General features: G+C 37.7%; 1 protein-coding gene across 6 annotated transcripts in view; it reads right to left on the bottom strand.

The window, feature by feature from the left end:
* The window catches only part of SMC5 (structural maintenance of chromosomes 5), a 97,840-nt gene that overhangs the window by 55,009 nt on the left and 21,936 nt on the right, over positions 1-20,895 (bottom strand). For 4 of the 6 annotated variants that reach the window (XM_006152472.3, XM_006152474.3, XM_006152473.3 and 1 more), the window contains exons 6-7: positions 18,519-18,659; positions 10,304-10,375 (exon numbers count right to left, since the gene is read on the bottom strand). In XM_006152472.3, the coding sequence (XP_006152534.1) occupies positions 10,304-10,375; positions 18,519-18,659 (213 nt within the window). Of the gene's footprint in view, positions 1-10,303; positions 10,378-16,245; positions 16,406-18,518; positions 18,660-20,895 lie in introns of all 6 variants that reach the window. The other 2 variants (XM_006152476.3, XM_006152477.3) reach the window with 1 other exon arrangement.

The raw sequence follows: 20,895 nt of genomic DNA, 5'->3' as shown, positions 1-20,895 counted from the left end.
TTCTTGCTCTTTCGGGCGAGCGCACGCACCCTATAGTAAAAACCTCTCCAAAAAAAAAAAAAAACCAGTATCTATGCAATATGTAATAAGCAATTCAAGGGTATAAATGTATTCACCACCTTCAACATTTAACATTACAGTGTATGGAATACATTCAAAATTTACTCTACTGGTTATTTTGGAAGTATATATCGAATTCTCAATGATATTCTTAATTGAGAAATATAGTTCTAAAGAAAATTAATGATTAAAAATCAGACAACAAAAAATTTAATAAATTAATGAGGACAGATTTTTAAAAACAAAGATATTAACAGAACGAATAAAAGAAGAATTTGGGATATAAGGGTTTATAATCTGAAAAGATCTATGGTATCAATCATTGGTCCAGTTAGAAATAATTGTACATAGGGGCTGGCAGGTGGCATGGTGGTTGAGGGCGCTGGACTCCCATATGGCTGACTATGGTTCGAGGCCTGAACCTAGCAGCTGGCTTTCTCCCTTTCTCTCTTTCTCTGTCCCTCTCTAGTCAAATTAAAATAAATAAAACAAAACAAAAAAAAGAAATAATTGCACATAAGGAAGCAAGAAAAAGAAAGTTAGAAATCTATGGTATCAATCATTCATCCTGTTAAAAATAATTGTACGTAATAATAGTTCATTAGAAAGCAAGAAAAAGAAAGGCATGCCTATAATAATTTACTCCTAGAATATTATCCAGGGGAAATAAAACCTTCTGTCTGCACAAAAAACTTTCCATACAAAAAGCTGTTATGGCAGCTTTACTGGTAAAAGCTCAAACATAAAAACAACCTAATGTTCACAGTGAGGTAAAAAGATAAACAAATTACTGTTTCAAGAAAAAAATGGAAAAAAATACACTAAACTGAATGAACTTAAAATACGACATCAAATTTGAGAGAGAGGAAAATTTATAGGATACACAAGAAAAAAAGAACTGAATCAATATTCTACGCTTCCACATCAAGAACCAGGAAAAAGCAAAGTAAACCCACATTTACCACAAGAAAGAAAAAGATAAAAGATTGGACATTAGTGAAATTAAAAACAGTAAAATAGAACTAATCAGTCAAAGAGCTGGTTCCTTAAAAAGCTCAATAAAATTAACAAACTTCTGGGACCAGCAGTTGGCAAAATGGCTATGTTGCTAGATTCCCACGTAGTCAACCTTGGTTCTAGTTCTGAACCCGATGGCTTAAATTCACACCAGGTGCATGTGTGTGAGTGTCTAAAATCCCGAGAGGAGAATGGAGAAGAAATTGCGTGGTCATCCCCCCTTGGCGGGTGATTTCTCGCTTTCTGTGTCTGTTTCTCTGTCTTTCTGGTGAGCATGCACGCCCTATAGCAAAAACCTTTCCAAAAGATAACAATAATAATAATAAAATAACAAATTTCTAAGCTAGACTGACCAAAAATGGGGAGGAAAAAATGAGACACGAATTACCAATTCGAATGAAACAGAGGTATCACTACAGACTCTGGAGCAAAGGATAAGATAACTGATGCATACATTAATATGTTAACTTAGACAATATGGACCAATTCTTCAAAAAAAACCAAACTATTAAAACTCCCCTAATATGAAAGAAAAATATTTAAATAGTCCCATAAATATTAAGAAAACTGAATTTGTAATTTAAATACACCTCAAAAAAGAAATATTCAGAACCAAATAGTTTTACTTGAGTTATATAAAATGTTGGAAGAATTAACACCAATCCTACATAACTGCTTCTAGAAAATAGAAGAGATCACTTCCCTATTCATCTTATCAAGCTATTGGGTCACTGGAAAAGTTATGACACACTTGCATACAGAAACATAAAAAGATACATTATGACTTTTCTGATGACCCAACAGTTGTTATCCTAATACCAAAAGCAGACAGAAAGTACAAAAGTGATACTACAGAATAACCACCACAAAAACAAATGCAAAATCCTTTAATAAAATGTTGGCAAAGAAAATTCATCAGTATGTAAAATGAATTATACACTTATACGCCACTACCAAGTAGGGTTTATTTCTAAGTTGATTTGATATTTAAGCCAATCAATGTAATCCATCATATTAACAGGCTAAAGAAAAAAAAAAACAAACAAAACAACTAGAGGCTGCACGGTGGTGCAGTGATAAAATGTGATGCTCTGTGACATATACCAACACGGGACAGTTACTGGTTTTCACCTAGAGAACTCTATGAGTAGGCCAGGCACACACGTCTGTGATCCAGGCTATAAAGTGGGGGACAGATTACAGCATCAAAAACTCTGTTGGGGGTGTTGTATGTCTCTCTCATTCACTCATAGAATAAATAAATGGAAAATAAAAAGAAAGAGGTCTAGCTGGTGCTGTGGTGGTTAAAGCAGCTGGATCCCACATGTCCAATTGTATGGTTCAAGTCCGGGACCCAGCAGCTTGAAAAACAAGCCACATGTGTGCATGCATGCCTAAAATCCCAAGAGGAGAAAGGATTGTGGTGTGGTAATCACCCCCTACCCTGGTGGGTTTTTGGGTTTTGGACCCACTCTCCCCTACTCCCCCTTCTCTCAGGTGCCCTATAGCAAAACTGAAGAAGGAAAAAAAAGGAAAAAAAAGTACACTATCATATCAGTACATGCAGAATAGCAAACGACAAAATAAAACTTCTATTCATAATAAAAATCTTAGGAAACACAGCAGTATGTATAGGAATCTGATAAAGTGCCTCTATTAAAAAACAAAACAACTTCAGCTAACATACTTAATGGTGGAAAACAGAATGGGTTCCTTTTAAGGTTAGGAACAAGGCAATGATATTCACACATACCACTCTTATTCAACATAGTACTAGAAATTCTAGCCACAGCAGTAAGAAAAGGAAACTAGACATGTACTAATCAGGAAGAAAGTAAATAAAAACCTGTCCCTATTGGTAGATGACTTGATTGTCTATATAAAAGATCCTAAGAAATCTAACAAAAGGAAAAGAAGAGAGAGAGAAGGAAAAAAGAAACACAAACTGAATTAATGAGATGTGAATCTACAAAACATATAAAAGACTTGTATGCTGCTGAAAGATCTAAATAAATGGAGACATACCGTGTTGATAGATTGGAAGACTCAACATAGTAAAGATTTCAACTCTCCCCAAAGGTTTAAGGCAATTCCTATTAAAATCCGAGCAACATTTTTCTGTAGATATAGAAAAGATTTGGATGTCATCAGAAATGTTAAGTAAGAAAATCTGAAAACCCTGTCCTCCATAAAAGCAATGAGAACACTGACAACTGCTAAATCAACTTTTTCAGAGCTATGGAATTAGTCAAATGCTTTTAACAATGAAAGAATTGTTTATTCAAGAAAAATAGCTCAATCTCAGTAAAAATATTAATAGCAAGATCTGTGGAATTCTAAATATGCCCTGTTCATGAATAACTAAGTAGCCTTGTTTCCAAAGTAGCTTTGAAAGCCAATAGCCTATAATCACAGTAAAAATCATCAGGCAGAGCAGTCACTGAAGAGAAGCTGAATAGGGTTTGGAGCTTTCTTTCTTTCTTTCTTTTTTTTTTTTTTTTGTGCTATAGGGCATCTGTGCCAGAGAGAGACAAAGAAACAGAGAGAAAGTGAAAAATCACTCCTCATTTCAGGATAGCCACACCACAGTCCCTTTTTCTTCATTCTCCTCTAGGGATTTTGGGCATGTGTGTATCTGCATAGACTGTTTATCAAGCCACTGGGTCCAAAACCCAAATCATGCAATTGGCCATATGCTAGCACTGAGTTCTGCACCATCTGCTAGCACTGAGCTCTTTTAAATCCTCATCCTCAGACAATGTCATTATCTGATCTGTCTGGCAATTTCCTAGAAAACCTTACTTGCAAGGATTGTCTTTATTTAACCAACTCGTGGTTCATCTACTGCAGAAAGAACACTCTTCCCTGAACACACTGGTCAAAAACAATCAGTACCAACTGTTTAATTTCATAGCTGCCTAAAGAAGGGTGCAACAAAAAATAAGGTAACCAAAGGTAACCAAAAATTTTAAAAGGAAAAGGCTGGGGAATGAGATGTCGATACAAGGTTTTAGAAGCTCCTGGGAATCAAGGTCATATGCATGAGGGCTGTATGCATGCTCCAGAAACACCTGAAAAAGCCCTAAGTTATATCTATCACCTGTTACACATGTTCTGTGCAAATAGGAAATGAGGACAAACACAGTCATGAACTTGCACTGGAAATTAACTGAAGTTTTCAATAACCCAAGAAGCATTTGTTCAAGACAAATGACTATCAGTAAAAAGTAAGAATAGTGCCTATTTTGGGACCAGCAGCTGGCATAATGGCTATGTCGCTGGACTATCATGTAGTTGACCATAGTTTGAGTCCCGAACCCGGTGGCTTAAACTCATGCTGGGCACATGTGAGTGCATGCCCAAGATCCTGAGAGGAGAATGGAGGAGAAAGGATTGCGGCGTGGCCATCGCCCCTGGGGGGTGATTTCTCGCTTTCTGTCTCTCTCTCTGTCCTTCTGGCGAGTGCATGCACCCTACAGCAAAAACCTCCCCCCCAAAAAAGAATAGTGCCTATTTTGAGTGTTGAAGGCATGAACTAACATATACACAGAGATCCTCAACAAAGATGGAAACATACTTGTTCTAGGCATTTAATGAAATAATTGTTCAGTCACTACCTGACCACTTAAATGAACAGTGATTTCCAGAGTTCCCACATTTTTATTTAAAATACCTAGTTTCAAAGAAATAAGAAAATATGACCCATATACAGAGAAGAAAGCAATTCACAGAAAAAGCACCTGAGGATAGATTTATAAGACAAAGACAGCTATTTTAAACTGTTCAATAAACTAAAGAAAAGCATGTCTAAGGAAGTAAAGGAAAGTAAGAGAACAATGTCACACTGAATAGGGAATATAAAGACAAAGGAGAGACAAGGAGCTGGGAGCAGTGCTATATACCTACAGTCCCAGCTACTCAGGAGACTGAGACAGAAGCATCACGAGTTTGAAGACAGCCTGGGCAATACTGGAAAACCCTGTCTCTAAGGGGAAAAAAAAATGTTCAGTTAGAAATTCTAGAGTTAGGGATCAGCAGTTAGCATAATGGCTATGTTGTTGTACTCCCATGTAGTCGACCGCGGTTTGCGTCCTGGACCAGTGGCTTAAAACTTACGCTGGGCACGTGTGTGTGCGTGCCCAAGATCCCAAGAGGAGAATGGAGGAGAAGGGACTGCGGTCTGGCCATCCCCCCTGGTGGGTGATTTCTCACTTTCTATCTTTCTGTCTCTCTCTGTCTTTCTGGCAAGCACACATCCCCTATAGCAAAAACCTCCCCATGCCCCCCGGAAAAAAAAACACTCTGAAAGTAAGAAAACATTGACTCTATCCCTTATATAATGTCCTCAATAAGATTAATAACTGAGTTCTTATCAGAGACCAGAGACCAGAAGGCAGTAGGACGTCACATTCAAAGTGCTGGAAGAGGGCCAGATGTTGGTGCAGCAGTAATGCAGTTAGACTCACAGAGGAAGGTTCTCAATTCCTGTTCCATGATCTCCCTATACACAGCAGGTGCACTTGAGCACACCCATAATCTACGCTGACTTAACATGGGTGATAGATCATGGCGTGAAAACCTTACTAGGGTTCCCCCCCCCCCGATTTACTGTCAGGATAAAAATAAATTAAATTTACAATAAAATAAAAACCTGCTGAAACAGAGAACTTTATACCCAGCAAAACTATCCTTCAAATAACAAAGGAAAATTTATGAGATTCTCATATAAACAAAAACTGAGAGTTTGTCACTATTAAACCAGCTGTACAAGAAATACTAAAGGGAATCTTTTCAGTCTGAAATGAAAGAAGGCTGGACAGGATCCTGAACCTATGTAACCAAGTGTATCATTAAAAGAATCATAAAGGTGAATATAAAACATAACACTTTGTTACTTATAATTCCTTTTTTCTTTTATCTAATACAAAAGACAACTGTGCTATTAAAAATATGTATTTAGTTTACAAAGCAAAAACTAATATAATAATAAGAAAAAATAAACAAATCTACACTCACAGGAAAAAAATTGACATTTTAAATAACGAATATATATATATATATATGTATTTGGTCTATGAAGCAAAAACTAAATCATTACAAGAAAATTAGACAAATCTACACACACAGAAGGAAAATCTGACATTTTAAAAACAGATAAGTTATACAGGTAAAAAATTAAGAAAGTAGAACATTTCTGTAATATAATTATAGAAAACATGTTTGGAAATACACATAAATGTATATCTGTATGTTTGTATATGTATCTCCACATCATGCCCCAAAACAAAATGGACATTCTTTTCAAATATATGTAGAATATGCACAAAAAACAAATACACAATAAAAGTACAAGGAATGTCTCAAGACATTCTAAAGTCATAAAGGCCACAATTGTTGACTATATACCAGTACAATAAACTCTACATAAAAAGACTTAAAACATTCCTTATTTGTAAAATGAAAATAACTCCTAAGTAACCTTAAATGAATAAAAACATTAAAATGAAAATTATAAAATATTAAACTGTAAAGCAAAAACACACATCAACATTTGTGAATATAGTCAAATTATTCCCAGAAAAAATTTACATCCTAAAATGCATTAATCAAAAATTAAGAAAGGCTAATGGGCCAGCCCCAGAACCTAATGGTTTGGGGAGTCTGATCTCATAAAGCCAATTACAGCTTGAATTCCATCTCAGTGGCTTGAGAAACATGCTGGGTACATGTGTTTGAGTGCCCGAGGCCCCAAGAGAAGGTAGAAACAAAGGAGAAGAAATTGTTGTGCAAACCATGCCTCACTAATGGGTGCCTTCTCCATCTCCCTCTCTCTATGAAGCACATATACCTTCTGGCAATTTAAAAAAAGAAAAAGAAAAAAATTAAAGCTCAAAATAGGTCTGTTAACTGAATACCACTCTGTAATTGCAAAAAAAAAAATCTCCAAAAAAAAAAAAAAAAAGAAAGAAAGTTGCAGCTGTTTTGTTGACATTCTGGATGCTTCTAAGTAAATACAATTTTTTTTATTAAAAAAAAAAAAATAGGCCTAGTCATGGTAGCATGTGCTAGACATTGCTGCTCAGCAGCCTAAGGCCACATGGGAAGCCTGGGTTCAATACCCAGCCTCCACCCCCGAAACTGCATGTAAGTATTATATGCCTATATTCCCAGCTACTCAAAAAAAAGACTTAAGGCATGAGAATTACAATATAGCAAGGTCCCGTCTAAATAAATATTTCTCTTTCTCTCCCTCTCACACACACAGTCATAAACACACACACACACACACACACACAGGCTAAAAATTAAAGAACTTTTAAATTTAAGACCTTAAGAAAATACACTCAAACAATGTAGAAAAACAGAATTAAAGAAGTTAAAGCAGGTATGATCAATAGACAATTAAAAAACAAGGCTGATTTTTGGGAACCAGCAGTTAGCGTAATGGCTATGTCGCTGGACTCCCAAATAGTCGACCGCGGTTCGCGTCCCGGACCCGGTGGCTTAAAACTCACGCCGGGCGCATGTGCGTGCGTGCCCAAGATCCCGAGGAGAATGGAGGAGAAGGGACTGCGGCGTGACCATCCCCCCTGGGGGGGTGATTTCTCGCTTTTTGTCTCTGTGTCTCTCTTTGTCTGGTGAGCGCACGCGCCCTATAGCAAAAATCTCTCAAAAAAAAAAATAAATAAATAAAACAAGGCTGATTTTTAAAAGATTATTTGAGAAGACTCATAAAAATAGTAAATCCTGGCAAATATGATAAGGTAATAAAAGCAACATTAGAGAAAGAATAAATAGAAATAATAAAAATTTATCCATTGAGTACTAAATTACTTACCAGGTTAGCATAAACCCCAAAACAAAATCAGTTAAGAATGGTACAAAAAATAAAATGTAGGCCTACCTCCCATGGTTCAAAAAATTCTAAATATAAGGTTTTTCTAGTTAAATTCAGAAATGTATTAAAATACCAAGTAAGATTTATTACAGAATGTAAGGATAGTTCAACATTAAACAATCTAAAAACCAGGTATTCCTATTTGGGGTTTCAAGTTCAATCTTTGTACTTTTTCCACCTAAACCCTAACAAAATAATAGAAAAAATATTTTAAAAAGAATTTAGTCCCATGAGGATAGAGAATACAGGAAGAGACATTAACAAATAGAAAATTTCAATAAATATTTAGACGATAAGGGGATAGCCTATGGTACAGGGTTAAAGTAGTATGATCTCACAGAGGTGATTGTGTGGTTCAAATCTTAGACCTAGTGGCTTAAGACACATTGGGAACATGTGCTTCTGCATCCAAAATCCCAAGAGTAGAATGGAGAAGTGACCATTGGGGCAGTGGAGGGTTTCCTCCCTCCAGCAAGCACACTTGTCTTCTGGCAAATAATAAATAAAATATAAATGGAACTTTTTTACTTAAAAATTTAGAAGATGAAAGATAGAGGGATAACTAATTCAGCAGCCTGTTATAAGAACTATGATGTAAAAGAGTGAAGGAGAAAGCGACAAGTGAAGAGCAGATATTTTCCTCCACAAAATAAAACATAACAACCAAGAGAGTTTTAGAATCAGGAAATGTCAAGTATAAAAGGCATCACATCCTACTTCTTATCCCAACCACTTCTACCCCTATACTCATGACCTGAGCAGACAATACTGGCAACACCAAACTTCTTCCATGGAAATCTGAGGCCTACTTTATGGAGAAATTAAGACAGGTTTGGGACTTGAAAATAAAGGCACAGGAAAAAAGGTGAGGATGAAATCTGGAATATTAATGCAAGGCTTCATCCATTAGGGATGTATGAAGTTACATGCATATCCCTAAGGCACATAATCCTACATACATTTGGGGATCTGTTAGCAAAAGAGCTCACTTTCTTGCCCAACCATCCTAAAATAATTTTGCCATCAAGTCCCACTCAAGAAAAGAATTTGTATTCAGCTTTTAAATGTTCTACTTTTATCCATAAAGTTAGCTAAAAATCCCCAGAGAAACAAGAAAAGACTCTAGAAAATAAGAAAACAAATAACATGTAAGCAAGAAAAAAAAAGAAGAAAACTTAAAACTTTTTATTTGTGTTCTCAGAAAGATTTGTGAAGATATTATATATATCAAAAAACTAGCAAGGGCTGGCCCCATAACCTACTGATTAAAGGAGTCAAATCCCACATGGCCCACCACCATTAAAATCCTGTTCCTGGCAGCTTAACAGGCTGGTACACGTGTGTGTGTGCCCCAAATCCCCAAAGGCTAGAGGAACAGAAAAGAACTGCAGCATGACTATGGCCATAGGGAGGGTATTTTCTCTTTCTCTCTCCCTATCTCTCATCTCCCTTTGGTGAGATCACTTGTTTTCCTCTGTTGAGTTCACATGCCCTCTGGCAAATAAAAAGAAAAAGAAAAACAAGAGCAGGTAATAAGAAAGTGATTAAATGCTCTTGGATATAAATATGGTTAAATGTCAAAATTCCATTCAGAAGTTACAAAGTTAAAGCTGAGGAAACAAGCTAAAAGAATAAGACACAAAAGACATGTTCCATCATGAAATAGTTTTGCAATCTTTCATCACATAGAGTATTTTATAAAATTAATCTTTTTGGAAAAATGAGAAAGTTTCTCTGCCTTAAGTTTTAAACTCTGTGAGGTTAAGTATAAATTAACATTTAAATAGATCTTCCTTAGCAGTAAGCTATCTATAATAAGCTATGTTTTACAGTTTAGCTATCTTCATTTTCAAAATTTGTTTATTAACCAAAGTTATATCAAAATAGATTAAACAATAAAAATGTAATCAAGATAAAAAGCCTTATAGTTTAAGTAAACTGTCTCATTAATTCCAGTCATGCATAAAGGTAGTCAAGCATTTTCTACATAAATGGCATCATAATTTCTTTCAATGAAAGATCCTTTTCTGTGTAAACAAACAAAAAGTCAGAATAAACCCATGCTATAGATATTTGCTATTAAGGTAACTAAATACACTATCACCCTATTTAAAAACTGTAGTTACTCAGTCACAAAGATTATAATGCACATCTATCAGTACATTTGCCAAATTTTCCCCAGTTATCATCTGTGTAACAATTATGTTTCGCATTCTTAGTTTCCCTTACAGATTAAAATAGGCAATAAAGAGGACCTTGGACAATTTCCAATCAAGCATCTGAGCCATATCATCCAGATCTGAAAATAAAATCAGAATGAAATCTTACATGTTTATCTTTCCTCTCTATAACATCTTGCTTTTGTTTGCATTTCTGAGATGTCTCCTTAATATCCAATGCCTGTAAGATTAAACAAGATGGGGGAAATATTAGTTAAAGACTCAAGCAAGTCAATTATTTGGTCCTACCCATCCAAGTATTTTTTAGAATTAACCCATAACAATACTTTTCCATAATTTATTTCAAACCAAATTCATAACTATCACAAAAATATCAACAGTTACTTGCAAATCTAAAAGGACTTTTAACTATCTATATTTTAAAACAGCTGCATGAACACATGTATTTATCTTTCCACATTTATCTTCCTGTGTTATTGCATTCGATCTTGAAAGCAAACAGAATAGTCAGCACAGATATTACTGCTTTTCCACACAGGAAGAAAATAAGGCTAAAAGAGGCAAAGTACCCAGGATACACAGCTAAAAAATGTTAACTAATATCCCAAAACAGGTCTCATTTCAAATGCAGGATTTTACTATAGCAAGTATGTTACCTTTATATATCTTAACATATAAAACATGTAAACTATACATGAACACATATTATACATAGTTAACACATAAAATATAAATCTGCACACAGTGGAGAATAGGGCTATACAGAAAATACGTACTTCAGGCCTAAGACTAATATTCTTAGTTTCATTATTTTTTTAAAGAGAGATTTTTGCTATAGGGCGCATGCACTCACCAGGGAAACAGAAAGCAAGAACTCAACTCAACCTGAGGGGGATGGCCATGTCACAATCCCTTCTCCTCTATTCTCCTCTTGGGATTTTGGGCATGCACATACACGTGCCTGACATAAGGTTTAAGCCACCGGGTCCAGGACTTGAGCCATGATCAACTATGTGGAAGTGCAGCGACATAACCATTACGTCATCTGCTGGTCCTGAGACTAGTATTCTTAGAAAGGCTTGATTGGCTATTGACTGGGACCCTGCATTTGCAGAGCGTTTCTACCATTTCCTAACTGGTAAGAGTGGCTTCCTGTGCTTGTCTGGACAAACAGTATGGTTGATGCTGAGTACTGGCTTTCTGATTTGGAGCCTAAAATTTTTTTTTTTGGGAGAGGTTTTTGCTATAGGGTGCGTGTGCTCACCAGACAGACAGAGAGATAGAGAGATAGAAAGTGAGAAATCACCCCCTAGGGGGGATGGCCATGATGCACTCCCTTCTCCTCTCAGGATCTTGGGCACGCATACACACGCGCCTGGCGTGAGTTGAAGCCACCGGGTCCGGGACGCGAACTGCGGTCGACTACATGGGAGTCCAGCGACATAGCCATTATGATAACTGCTGGTCCCTGGAGCCTAGAATTTTACTAGATGCTGCCAGAATGCGTACAAGTCCAACCCCCATAAAAACCTTGGGAACTGAATGTCTAATGCACTTCCTCAGTAGATGGCACTTCACAAGTATTGTCACAATTTGATGATAGAGAAATTAAAGACGTTCTGTGTGACTTTACAGGGTGAGGGCCCTTGTAAACCTCTGTGTGGTTTTCTCAGGACTGTGTTTCATGTGCTTTTTCTTTTTACTGATTGTGCTTAGTATCCATTTGCTCTGATAAATCTTAGTTGTGAGTCCTCCTATAAATCATTGAACCTGTGAATCTCTAATGTCAGGAGAGAATCATTTCTCTATACAGATGAAAACCAGGATTTACTGAGTGATTACTAGGGAAACATTAATACTAGCTATATTCATGTCTTAAATCATACACATTAGTCATGTAAGATTATTACTACCATCCTTAGCCTTACTACCGAGGAAAATAAAGCTCAATGAGATTAACAATTTGCTCAAAGTCCGAGTGTTAGTAAACGGCACAGTGGGGATTTAAAATACAGTACTATGTGAATCTAAAGCCTTTGCCCTGTCTATAATACTGTATCACCTCCCAGGAATATTAAAAAAAATATATATATATACAAGCATTGAAAAAGATTTTCTGCTGGAACAAAGGAAAAGGTACAAAAACAGCATGAACACTTAAACAAAATTAACCAATGGGTGCTAATAATTTCAAATACACACTGACATGTGCCACTTGAAATCCTGTATTGCTTCTTCAGGAAGACAATTCTAAAATATCTTAAGTACATAAATTTTCACAAGAACAAGTTAGATTCACTAGCGTTTGAGCTTTAGTAACCAAGTTTCTAACAGGAACAGTCAAGCAAAACAAAGAGTTTTAGATACGATTCTTTGTTTTTAGTCTGACAGGGTATGTGTGCTTGCTGGACAGATAGACAAGAGAAACCGAGAATGCACCCCTCACTTGGGATATGATCACACTGCAGTCTTCTCCTTTCCCCACAATATGGTTCTTTTTAAATTTTTCTTTCAATTTGCTATAGGACACATGCATTAGTTGGAGATAGACACACACACAGAGAGAGAGAGAGAGGGAGAGGGAGAGAGGGAGAGGGGGAGAGAGAGAGAGAGAGAGAGAGAGAGAGAGAGAGAATCTCCCCCAAGGGAAGTATGCTGCAATCCCTTTTCCTCCATTCCTCTCTGGAGTTTGGGCATGCACACACGTATCCACCATGTTTTTCAAGCTGCATAGTACAGCAGGTTGTGTGAAATCCAGTCATCTGAACCCCCATGCCATGGGCTGGCACCCTAGTAAGATTCTTTAACTAAGAGATTTGGAAATTTTTTTTTTTTTTTGAGAGGTTTTTGCTATAGGGCACGTGCACTCGCCAGAGACAGACAGAGAGAGTCAGAGAGACAGAAAGCGAGAAATCACACGGCAATCCCTTCTCCTCCATTCTCCTCTCGGGAACTTGGGCATGCATGCACATGCGCCCAGCGTGAGTTTTAAGCCACCAGGTCCGGGACTCGAACCACAGTCGATTACATGGGAGTCCAGCAACATAGCCATTATGCTAACTGTTGGTCCTCCTTGTCTGTTCTTAATAACTGTTTGATCTTCCAGACTTGAGATAATAATTCTAAGTCACTTTATTCTCTATTAGAATTAAGATACAGTAGAATTTCATGACAGGATAGCAGCAAAGTCAAAACTACTGGCTCCTTTTCTCCATTATAGACTTTTTATCTTAGATAAAGCTTTCCTCACTAAGTAGTGCTGAGCATGTATTGTAAATATCTGATCTAACTCAAAAAATCATTTTCTGATCTCCAGGCTGCCTAAAAAGAGAACCATCACATCTTTATATGAAAGAGTACCACATAAAAACTGCTTTTTAAAAATAAATTAAAGTTAAAACTTAAGAGAAGATATGAGACTAGCAATTAACGTAATGGCTATGTCGCTGAGCTCCCATGTAGTTGACTGCAGTTTGAGTCCTGGACCCGGTGGCTTAAAACGCACGCTGGGCACGTGTGCGTGCGTGCCCAAGATCCTGAGAGGAGAATGGAGGAAAAGGGATTGCGACATGGCCATCCCCCCTTAGGGGTGATTTCTCGCTTTCTGTCTGTCTGTCTCTCTCTCCCTCTGTCTTTTGGCGAGTGCATGGCCCTTTAGCAAAAACCTCCCCCCCAAAAAAAACACACACTTAAGAGAAGACAAACACTCACTAATGTGGGATCAGCAGATGGTATAATGGTTACGTCACTGAATTCCCACATGTCAACCACAGACATAGTGGCTTAAAACTCATGCTGGGCACATGTGCATATATGCCCAAAATCCCCAGAGGAAAAAGAATTGCAGTGTGGCCAACCCCTGGGGGGAGTGATTTCTTGCTTTCTGTCTCTTTCGTGAGGGCATAAGTCCTATAGCAAAAATCTCTCAAAAAAATTTTGCATTAATGCAAAATTTGTAATATACAAATTAAATGATCTTTCAATAGTGGAAATCATGGTTTACACTATTTCCTTCTATGGCAGTGCTAAGTTGAAAACCTCCCTTTATGATTTTTTTTTTTTTGAGAGTTTTTTTTGCTATAGGGCGTGTGCACTCGCCAGACAGAGAGAGACAGAGAGACAGAAAGCAAGAAATCACCCCCCAGGGTGATGGCCACGCCGCAATCCCTTCTTCATTCTCCTCTCGGGATCTTGGGCATGCACGCACACGCGCCCGGCGTGAGTTTAAGCCACTGGGTCTGGGACTCGAACCGCGGTCGACTACGTGGTAGTCCAGCGACATAGCCATTACGCTAACTGCTAGTCTCCCCTTTATGATCATTAATATCCTTCAAGCACAATGACCAACACCAGAAGTATACAACACAAACATACTTAAAGTGATTTCCTGCATTTTATAAATTAACATTCATATAGTATAAATTGCACTGGTCTAATTCTAAAACACGCTACATATTTAAGTTAACAGATCAATACATATCAGAGGTTCTTCAGGAGGGGTCAATATCTAACTTCAGTCCATCTATAAATCCCCAAAATCTCATGAAAAATTTTAGGTGGGACCAGCAGTTAGTGTAATGGCTATGTCCCTGGACTCCCATGTAGTCGACTGCAGTTCCAGTCCTGGACCTGGCGGCTTAAACTCACGCCGGGCACGTGTGCATGAGTGCCCAAGATCCCAAGACGAGAATGGAGGAGAAGGCATTGTGGTGTGGCCATCCCCCCTGGGGGGTGATTTCTCACTTTCTATCTCTCTTACTCTCTCTTTCTGGCGAGCGCACGCATCCTATAGCGAAAACCTCTCCATTAAAAAAAAAAAGAAAAAAGAATTTAGGTATGCCTATATTGCACTTTTTTTTTTTTTTTTTGAGAGCTTTTTGCTATAGGGCATGTGTGCTCGCCAGAAAGACAGTGTGGAAGGCCGCATATCAGATCTTGCACATGAGCACCTGTTCATCCATTCTGTTCCGTTATCCTAACATGACTGTCTGCTTCTGTAAACCTGCTTGCTCTTCCCATGAGAAAATAGATTGTGCTAGCCATACAGAAAACCACAGCTGGGATGGTATCTTGTACCTGCTACTGTCTTTGCTAACTAGCCCGAAACTCCTTTGTTTAGCAATGTAACTGGTTGCATGGAAACCCCACTCCCCTCAGAAATAATTAATCTGTTAGATTCAGTTTCTGTAACTGCTTTTGCTTGGGAATCATGCACACCTAGCAACCTACTCCTCTAAGAGGCTACCCTAAACTTTGGCTGGCGCTACAGTTATGACTCTGGGGCCCTGAACCTCAGGCTGTAGTCGCTGGTCAGCTAATAAAGACTCCCTTTAACCTTAATCTAGCTTTGGTGGTTGTTCATTTGGTGGCACTTTACAACAGCAGAGAGACAGAAAGACAGAAAGTAAGAAATCACCCCCCAGGGAAGATGTCCACGCCACAGTCCCTTCTCCTCCATTCTCCTCTTGGGATCTTGAGCACACCTGCACATGCGCCTGGTATGAGTTTAAGCCACTGGGTCCGGGACTCGAACCGCAGTCGAGTTCATGGGAGTCCAGTGACATAGCCATTACGCCAACTTCTGGTCCCATATATTGCACTATTCTAAGAGCGAGAATTAAATGACTCTGAAAATAATCTCTTATCCCACAAATCCCCATAAAGGTTAAAAACCATGACCATGATTTTATTTTTAACTTTTACTTTTAAAATACAGAGAATATTCTACTCTATTATCTAGTCTAGGAAATACTAGATTTTTTTTTATCACCCTCTTCGAAAAGATGTGTAATTGTAACACATAAATTCACAAAAGAAGTGCAACGTTTCTAGGAATATAGCTATGAATCCTCTTACTATTACAACAATTATTTTATTTTTATATTTTGGAATTTGTATAAAGTATCAACCAGCCAACAATAATGATCAGGTCCTTGATAGCACTATTAAGTGGTAGTACTCCTATAAAAGAACTCAAGGAACCACAGCTATAAGAAAATCCTAGAAAATACCTTGAAAGACATGCAATCTATTTTTCTTATTTGCAAAAACAAAATTCAGATGATCTAAAATTACACAAAAAAAGTCCTTTTTTTTTTTTTGGAGCCTCTAAATTGTGACGCTGCCTTTCAATTTCTTCAATTCGCCGTGTAATAGGAATCTGCCCTTCTTTAAGTTTTCTAACCTCTTCCTTAACTTGGTCACGGGCTAGTTTTACTTCTTCATATTCTTGACGAACATTTTCATATTCCTTGCAAATAATTCAAGAAAAAGTAGTACACTATTAGCCTAAACAAAAACATATACTAAATTAAGGCATAAGCAAAAAACAAGATAATTTTGATATCCCTTTGTTGGGTTTATTTGTATAAAATGTGGCCTCTAAAACAACTTCAAAAATAGTAAATACCAACTTAATAAACATCTTGATATTCAATGGGTGTTAACCTTTATCACTAGGCCAGACTGACTTCTATCCCTTTCTGTTTCTGAAACTAATACCTTAAAGGTTACTAAAATGAGATTTTCCTCTACCCTCGCAATAAAGAAGAAATACAGAGATACATAAAGAAGTAAAAGAAATTTGGTCATGAAAGGCAAAAATGACAAACAACAAAGAGTCAAAAGAAGAATAAAAAGCATGGAGCTAGCTGGGTGAAATTACACAATTATTACAAAAATTAATATTTACTGGGACCAGCAGTTAGCATAATGGCTATATCGCTAGACTCCCATGTAGTCGACCACAGTTCGCGTCCCGGACCTGGTGGCTTAAAACTCACGCCAGGAGCGTGTGCGTGCATGCCCAAGATCCTGAGAGGAGAATGGAGAAGGGACTGCGGCATAGCCATCCCCCCTGGGGGGTGGTTTCTTGCTTTCTGTCTCTCTGTCTCTGTCTATCTGGTGAGCACACACGTCTTATGGCAAAAACCTCTCCAAAAAAAAAAGAATATTTACTAAGTAAGAGTGCTATGACAGCATATAATAAGGGTGGAAGGATGAAAAATGATAGAAAGAGAAAAGGGCACCGACATTAGCATAAGTCAAAAAAAGATAAGAAATAAAGAAAGGTTTTAAATCAATCTTGAAAAAAGGAGGAAACCCAAAGATTTCAAAAGACAAGATAACGTGGGTAAAATAATAATGACACAGGAAAAAAGAAAAACGCAATGAAAAAGAATTAAGAAAAGAAAAAGTTGAAGAGTAATGAAATTATGGACCAACATGGCTTGGCGGTTATATTGCTGGACTCCCGTATGTCTGACTGCAGTTTGTGTGTCAAACATGGTGGCTTGAAACTCATGCCAGGTGCGTGTGCAGGTGTGCCCAAGATCCCAGGAGGAGAAGGGATTGAGGTGTGGCCATCCCCCTGGGGGGATGATTTCTCACCTGCCCTTTCACTGTCTGTCTCTCCCCCTGCCCCCACAAGCGACCTAAGGCAAAAATCTCTTTAAAAATAAAAAAAATTAAAAAAAAAAGAATGATATTATGGAACAGGGAAGGATGAAGAGGGGTAGGTGAGAATGCCAGAAATATAGACACATCTCTTTTCAATCTACAAATTATTTCCATTCTAATTGTGGAACAAACACTATAAAATTTTCCTACTGGGACCAGCAGTTAGTGTAATGGCTATGTCGCTGGATTCCCATGTAGTCGACCGCGGTTCGTGTCCCGGACCCGGTGGCTTAAAACTCACGCCAGGCGCATGTGCGTGCGCGCCCAAGTTCTCGAGAGGAGAATGGAGGAGAAGGGATTGCGGCGTGGCCAACCCCCCTGGGGGGTGATTTCTCGCTTTCTGTCTCTCTGTATCTCTCTCTGTCTGTCTGGAGAGCGCACGCGCCCTATAGCAAAAATAAAAAAAACCAATTTCCTACCTACTTTGTTCTATTACAAAGTAATGAATGCATGAAGAAAAGGGAATAATAATCACTCAGTGATTAGCAAGAATTCAGAAGCCTTGGAAAGTATAAAAAGTGAAAACACTATAGTTAAGGTAATTTATCTACATTTGTGGCTCAAGTTGGTATTATTGGCATATGCAAAGTAAAGTCTCAGTGACCTGATGAGGACATGTAAAGATTTGATTTTTTAAGTGTAAAGTTTTAGAGCATTAACATTTTAAAAAGCAATAAAAAGTAGTATCTGTTGAGAATAAAATATGAAAGAATTAGGAGCAATGATTAATCAATCAACTATTATTTGTTATAAAAGAGCTGACACACAGCTGTATAATAGAGACATAAATATTATATAAAGCAAAATTGAAAAATAAGCACCGAATTTGAACAATTACTGCATTCTTTATAACTATTCTGCTACTTTAAAAATCACCTATTTTTGCCTCTAATAAAAAGACTTACCACCCATGGCCTTTTTGCTTCAAGCATCTCAATTAAATCTAAATGTCGCTTACGTTCATAGAATCTCTCCACATCTTGTTTATACCTTTCATTCCTCTGAACCATTTTCTCTAGATATTCAGTTTTTTCTTTGCATGAGGTCTGAAATAAATATTTATAGAATAATTAATTTAACTAAAATAAGACAATGGGTCAAATCTTTCAACAACAAAAACTAAACAATGTTAGTAAAATTTCACAATGAAGAATTTCACGTTTGTTGTTTTTGTTTTTAAGATTTTTGCTCCAGGGCATGTGCACTCACCAGAGAGGCAAAAGGTGAGAAATCACCCCCCCCAAGGAGGATAGCCATGTTGCAATCCCTTCTCCTCCACTCTCCCCTTGGGATTATGGGTATGCACACACACACACACACACACACCCAGCATGAGTTTCAAGCCTCTGAATACAGGACTTGAACTGTGGCTGGTTACATCCAGTGCCATAAACATTACGGCATCTGCTGGTCCCTCTCCACACAAGTTCTTAAAAACTATGAAAGTAGAGCCAGTCCTATGGCCTGGTGGTTAGGGGGGCTGGTTCTCACACAGTTGACCATGCAACATGACTCCCAGACAGAGCAACCTGAAAAACACACCAGGCATACATACATGCGTGCCCAAAATCCTAAAAGGAGAGAAAGGAACGGAAAGGGATTACGACATGAACACCCCCCCAAGGGATGTTTTTCTCACTGACTCTCTGTGGCTGGTTCTCTGGTAAGCACATGGGTCACCTGGCAAATTAAAAAAGAAAAAAAGAAAAACAAGCCAAGTACATGTGCGTGCATGCTCCAAATCTCAACAGGATGGAGAAACCAGGAGGGGAATAGATTATGGTATGACCATGTCTCATTGGGGTGTGCTTTTCCCTATCCTAGCTCTCTCTTTCAAGTTCATGCATTGTCCACCAATTATATATATACATATTTTTTTCCCCTTTTTTTGGAGAAGTTTTTAGCTATATGGCGCATGAGCTCGCCAGAAAGACAGAGAGAGACAGAGAGACAGGAAGCGAGAAATCCCCCCCCTGGGGGATGGCCACACCGCAATCCCTTTTCCTCCATTCTCCTCTTGGGATCTTGGGCACACACGCACATGCATCCGGCATGAGTTTAAGCCACCAGGTCTGGGACGCGAACTGCGGTCAACTACATGGGAGTCCAGCGACATAGCCATTATGCTAACTGCTGGTGTCTCTCTCTACACACACACACACACAGACACACACACACAAATAAATAAATAAATAAAGAGAGAGTGAGAACTATAAAAGTAACAACCACACTGGAGTTATAGTTTAGGTCCTACAATTTATAAAACTGTGAGGAAGTCCCGCCACATCTCTGAGCCTGGAGTCTTTTTGTCTAAAAATAAAAAGATACTTCATCTACTTAAAGGGTAGAAGCAATTCACTTAATATAGCTGAAAGCTCAACAAAAGCTGGAAAATAAACACAGAAAAGTCCTATTATTATTATTATTTAATTTATTTATTTACATTCATTCACTGTACATCATTACAACATACAAAATGAGATTTTCCATCTAGGGCACACTGTGCCTTGATGAACCTTGATTGGTTCAATCAAGCACATCAACATACATATTATCACCAACAAATAATTTTCCATTTCTTGTTTCCTATATGTTTTGCTTTTTTTCCCCCTCATCCTTGATTCTCTCTCTCTTACCGTCTGCCAACTCCCACTCTCGTCCCACAATGTCTCTGGTATCAATGTTTGCTTTCTATACTCTTTTTCCCCCACATTTTATTGAATCACTAAAGATCTTAATTAATCTAAATCTTTTCATAGCAAGCACAGCTGATATATACATTTCTATGAACACAAGTCCAAATTTAGGCAAAATCTTCAATGAATAGAATGAACATCCTATAAAGTAGTACCCAGCTGGGGCTAGATAGCATACTGCAGTCACTGAATAGGTATTTTTTTTCTGAAACTTTTTTCTTTCAACTTAATTTACATTCTTTCCCTTAGCATCATCACAGCATTCAAAATGTGATTTCCTATCCAGAATATAATGCATAGTGACTTAATCATGCATATTATTATTACTACAAATTTTCCACTTCTAGTTTCTAGAATTTTTTTACCCCTATCTCTGACCCTCTGTCCTTTCACACCCTCTTCTCTGGAATCTACAATTGTCTTCCATTCCTTTCCCACCCACATTGTATTGATCATACAATTTCTTAAATAATCTAACTATTTTCAATAGCAAGTTCACTTGATACTATTAAGAAAACCAGTTATAACTTAAATCAAAGAAATGCTAAGGAACTTTGCTTAAAGCCAGGAAACAGGTTAGGATTCT

Source organism: Tupaia chinensis, unplaced genomic scaffold (genome assembly GCF_000334495.1).
Source record: "Tupaia chinensis unplaced genomic scaffold, TupChi_1.0 Scaffold000354_1, whole genome shotgun sequence".
NCBI classification, from domain to species: domain Eukaryota; kingdom Metazoa; phylum Chordata; class Mammalia; order Scandentia; family Tupaiidae; genus Tupaia; species Tupaia belangeri.
Note: the sequence above shows the minus strand (reverse complement) of the source record. Positions and strands in the feature narration are given on the sequence as shown.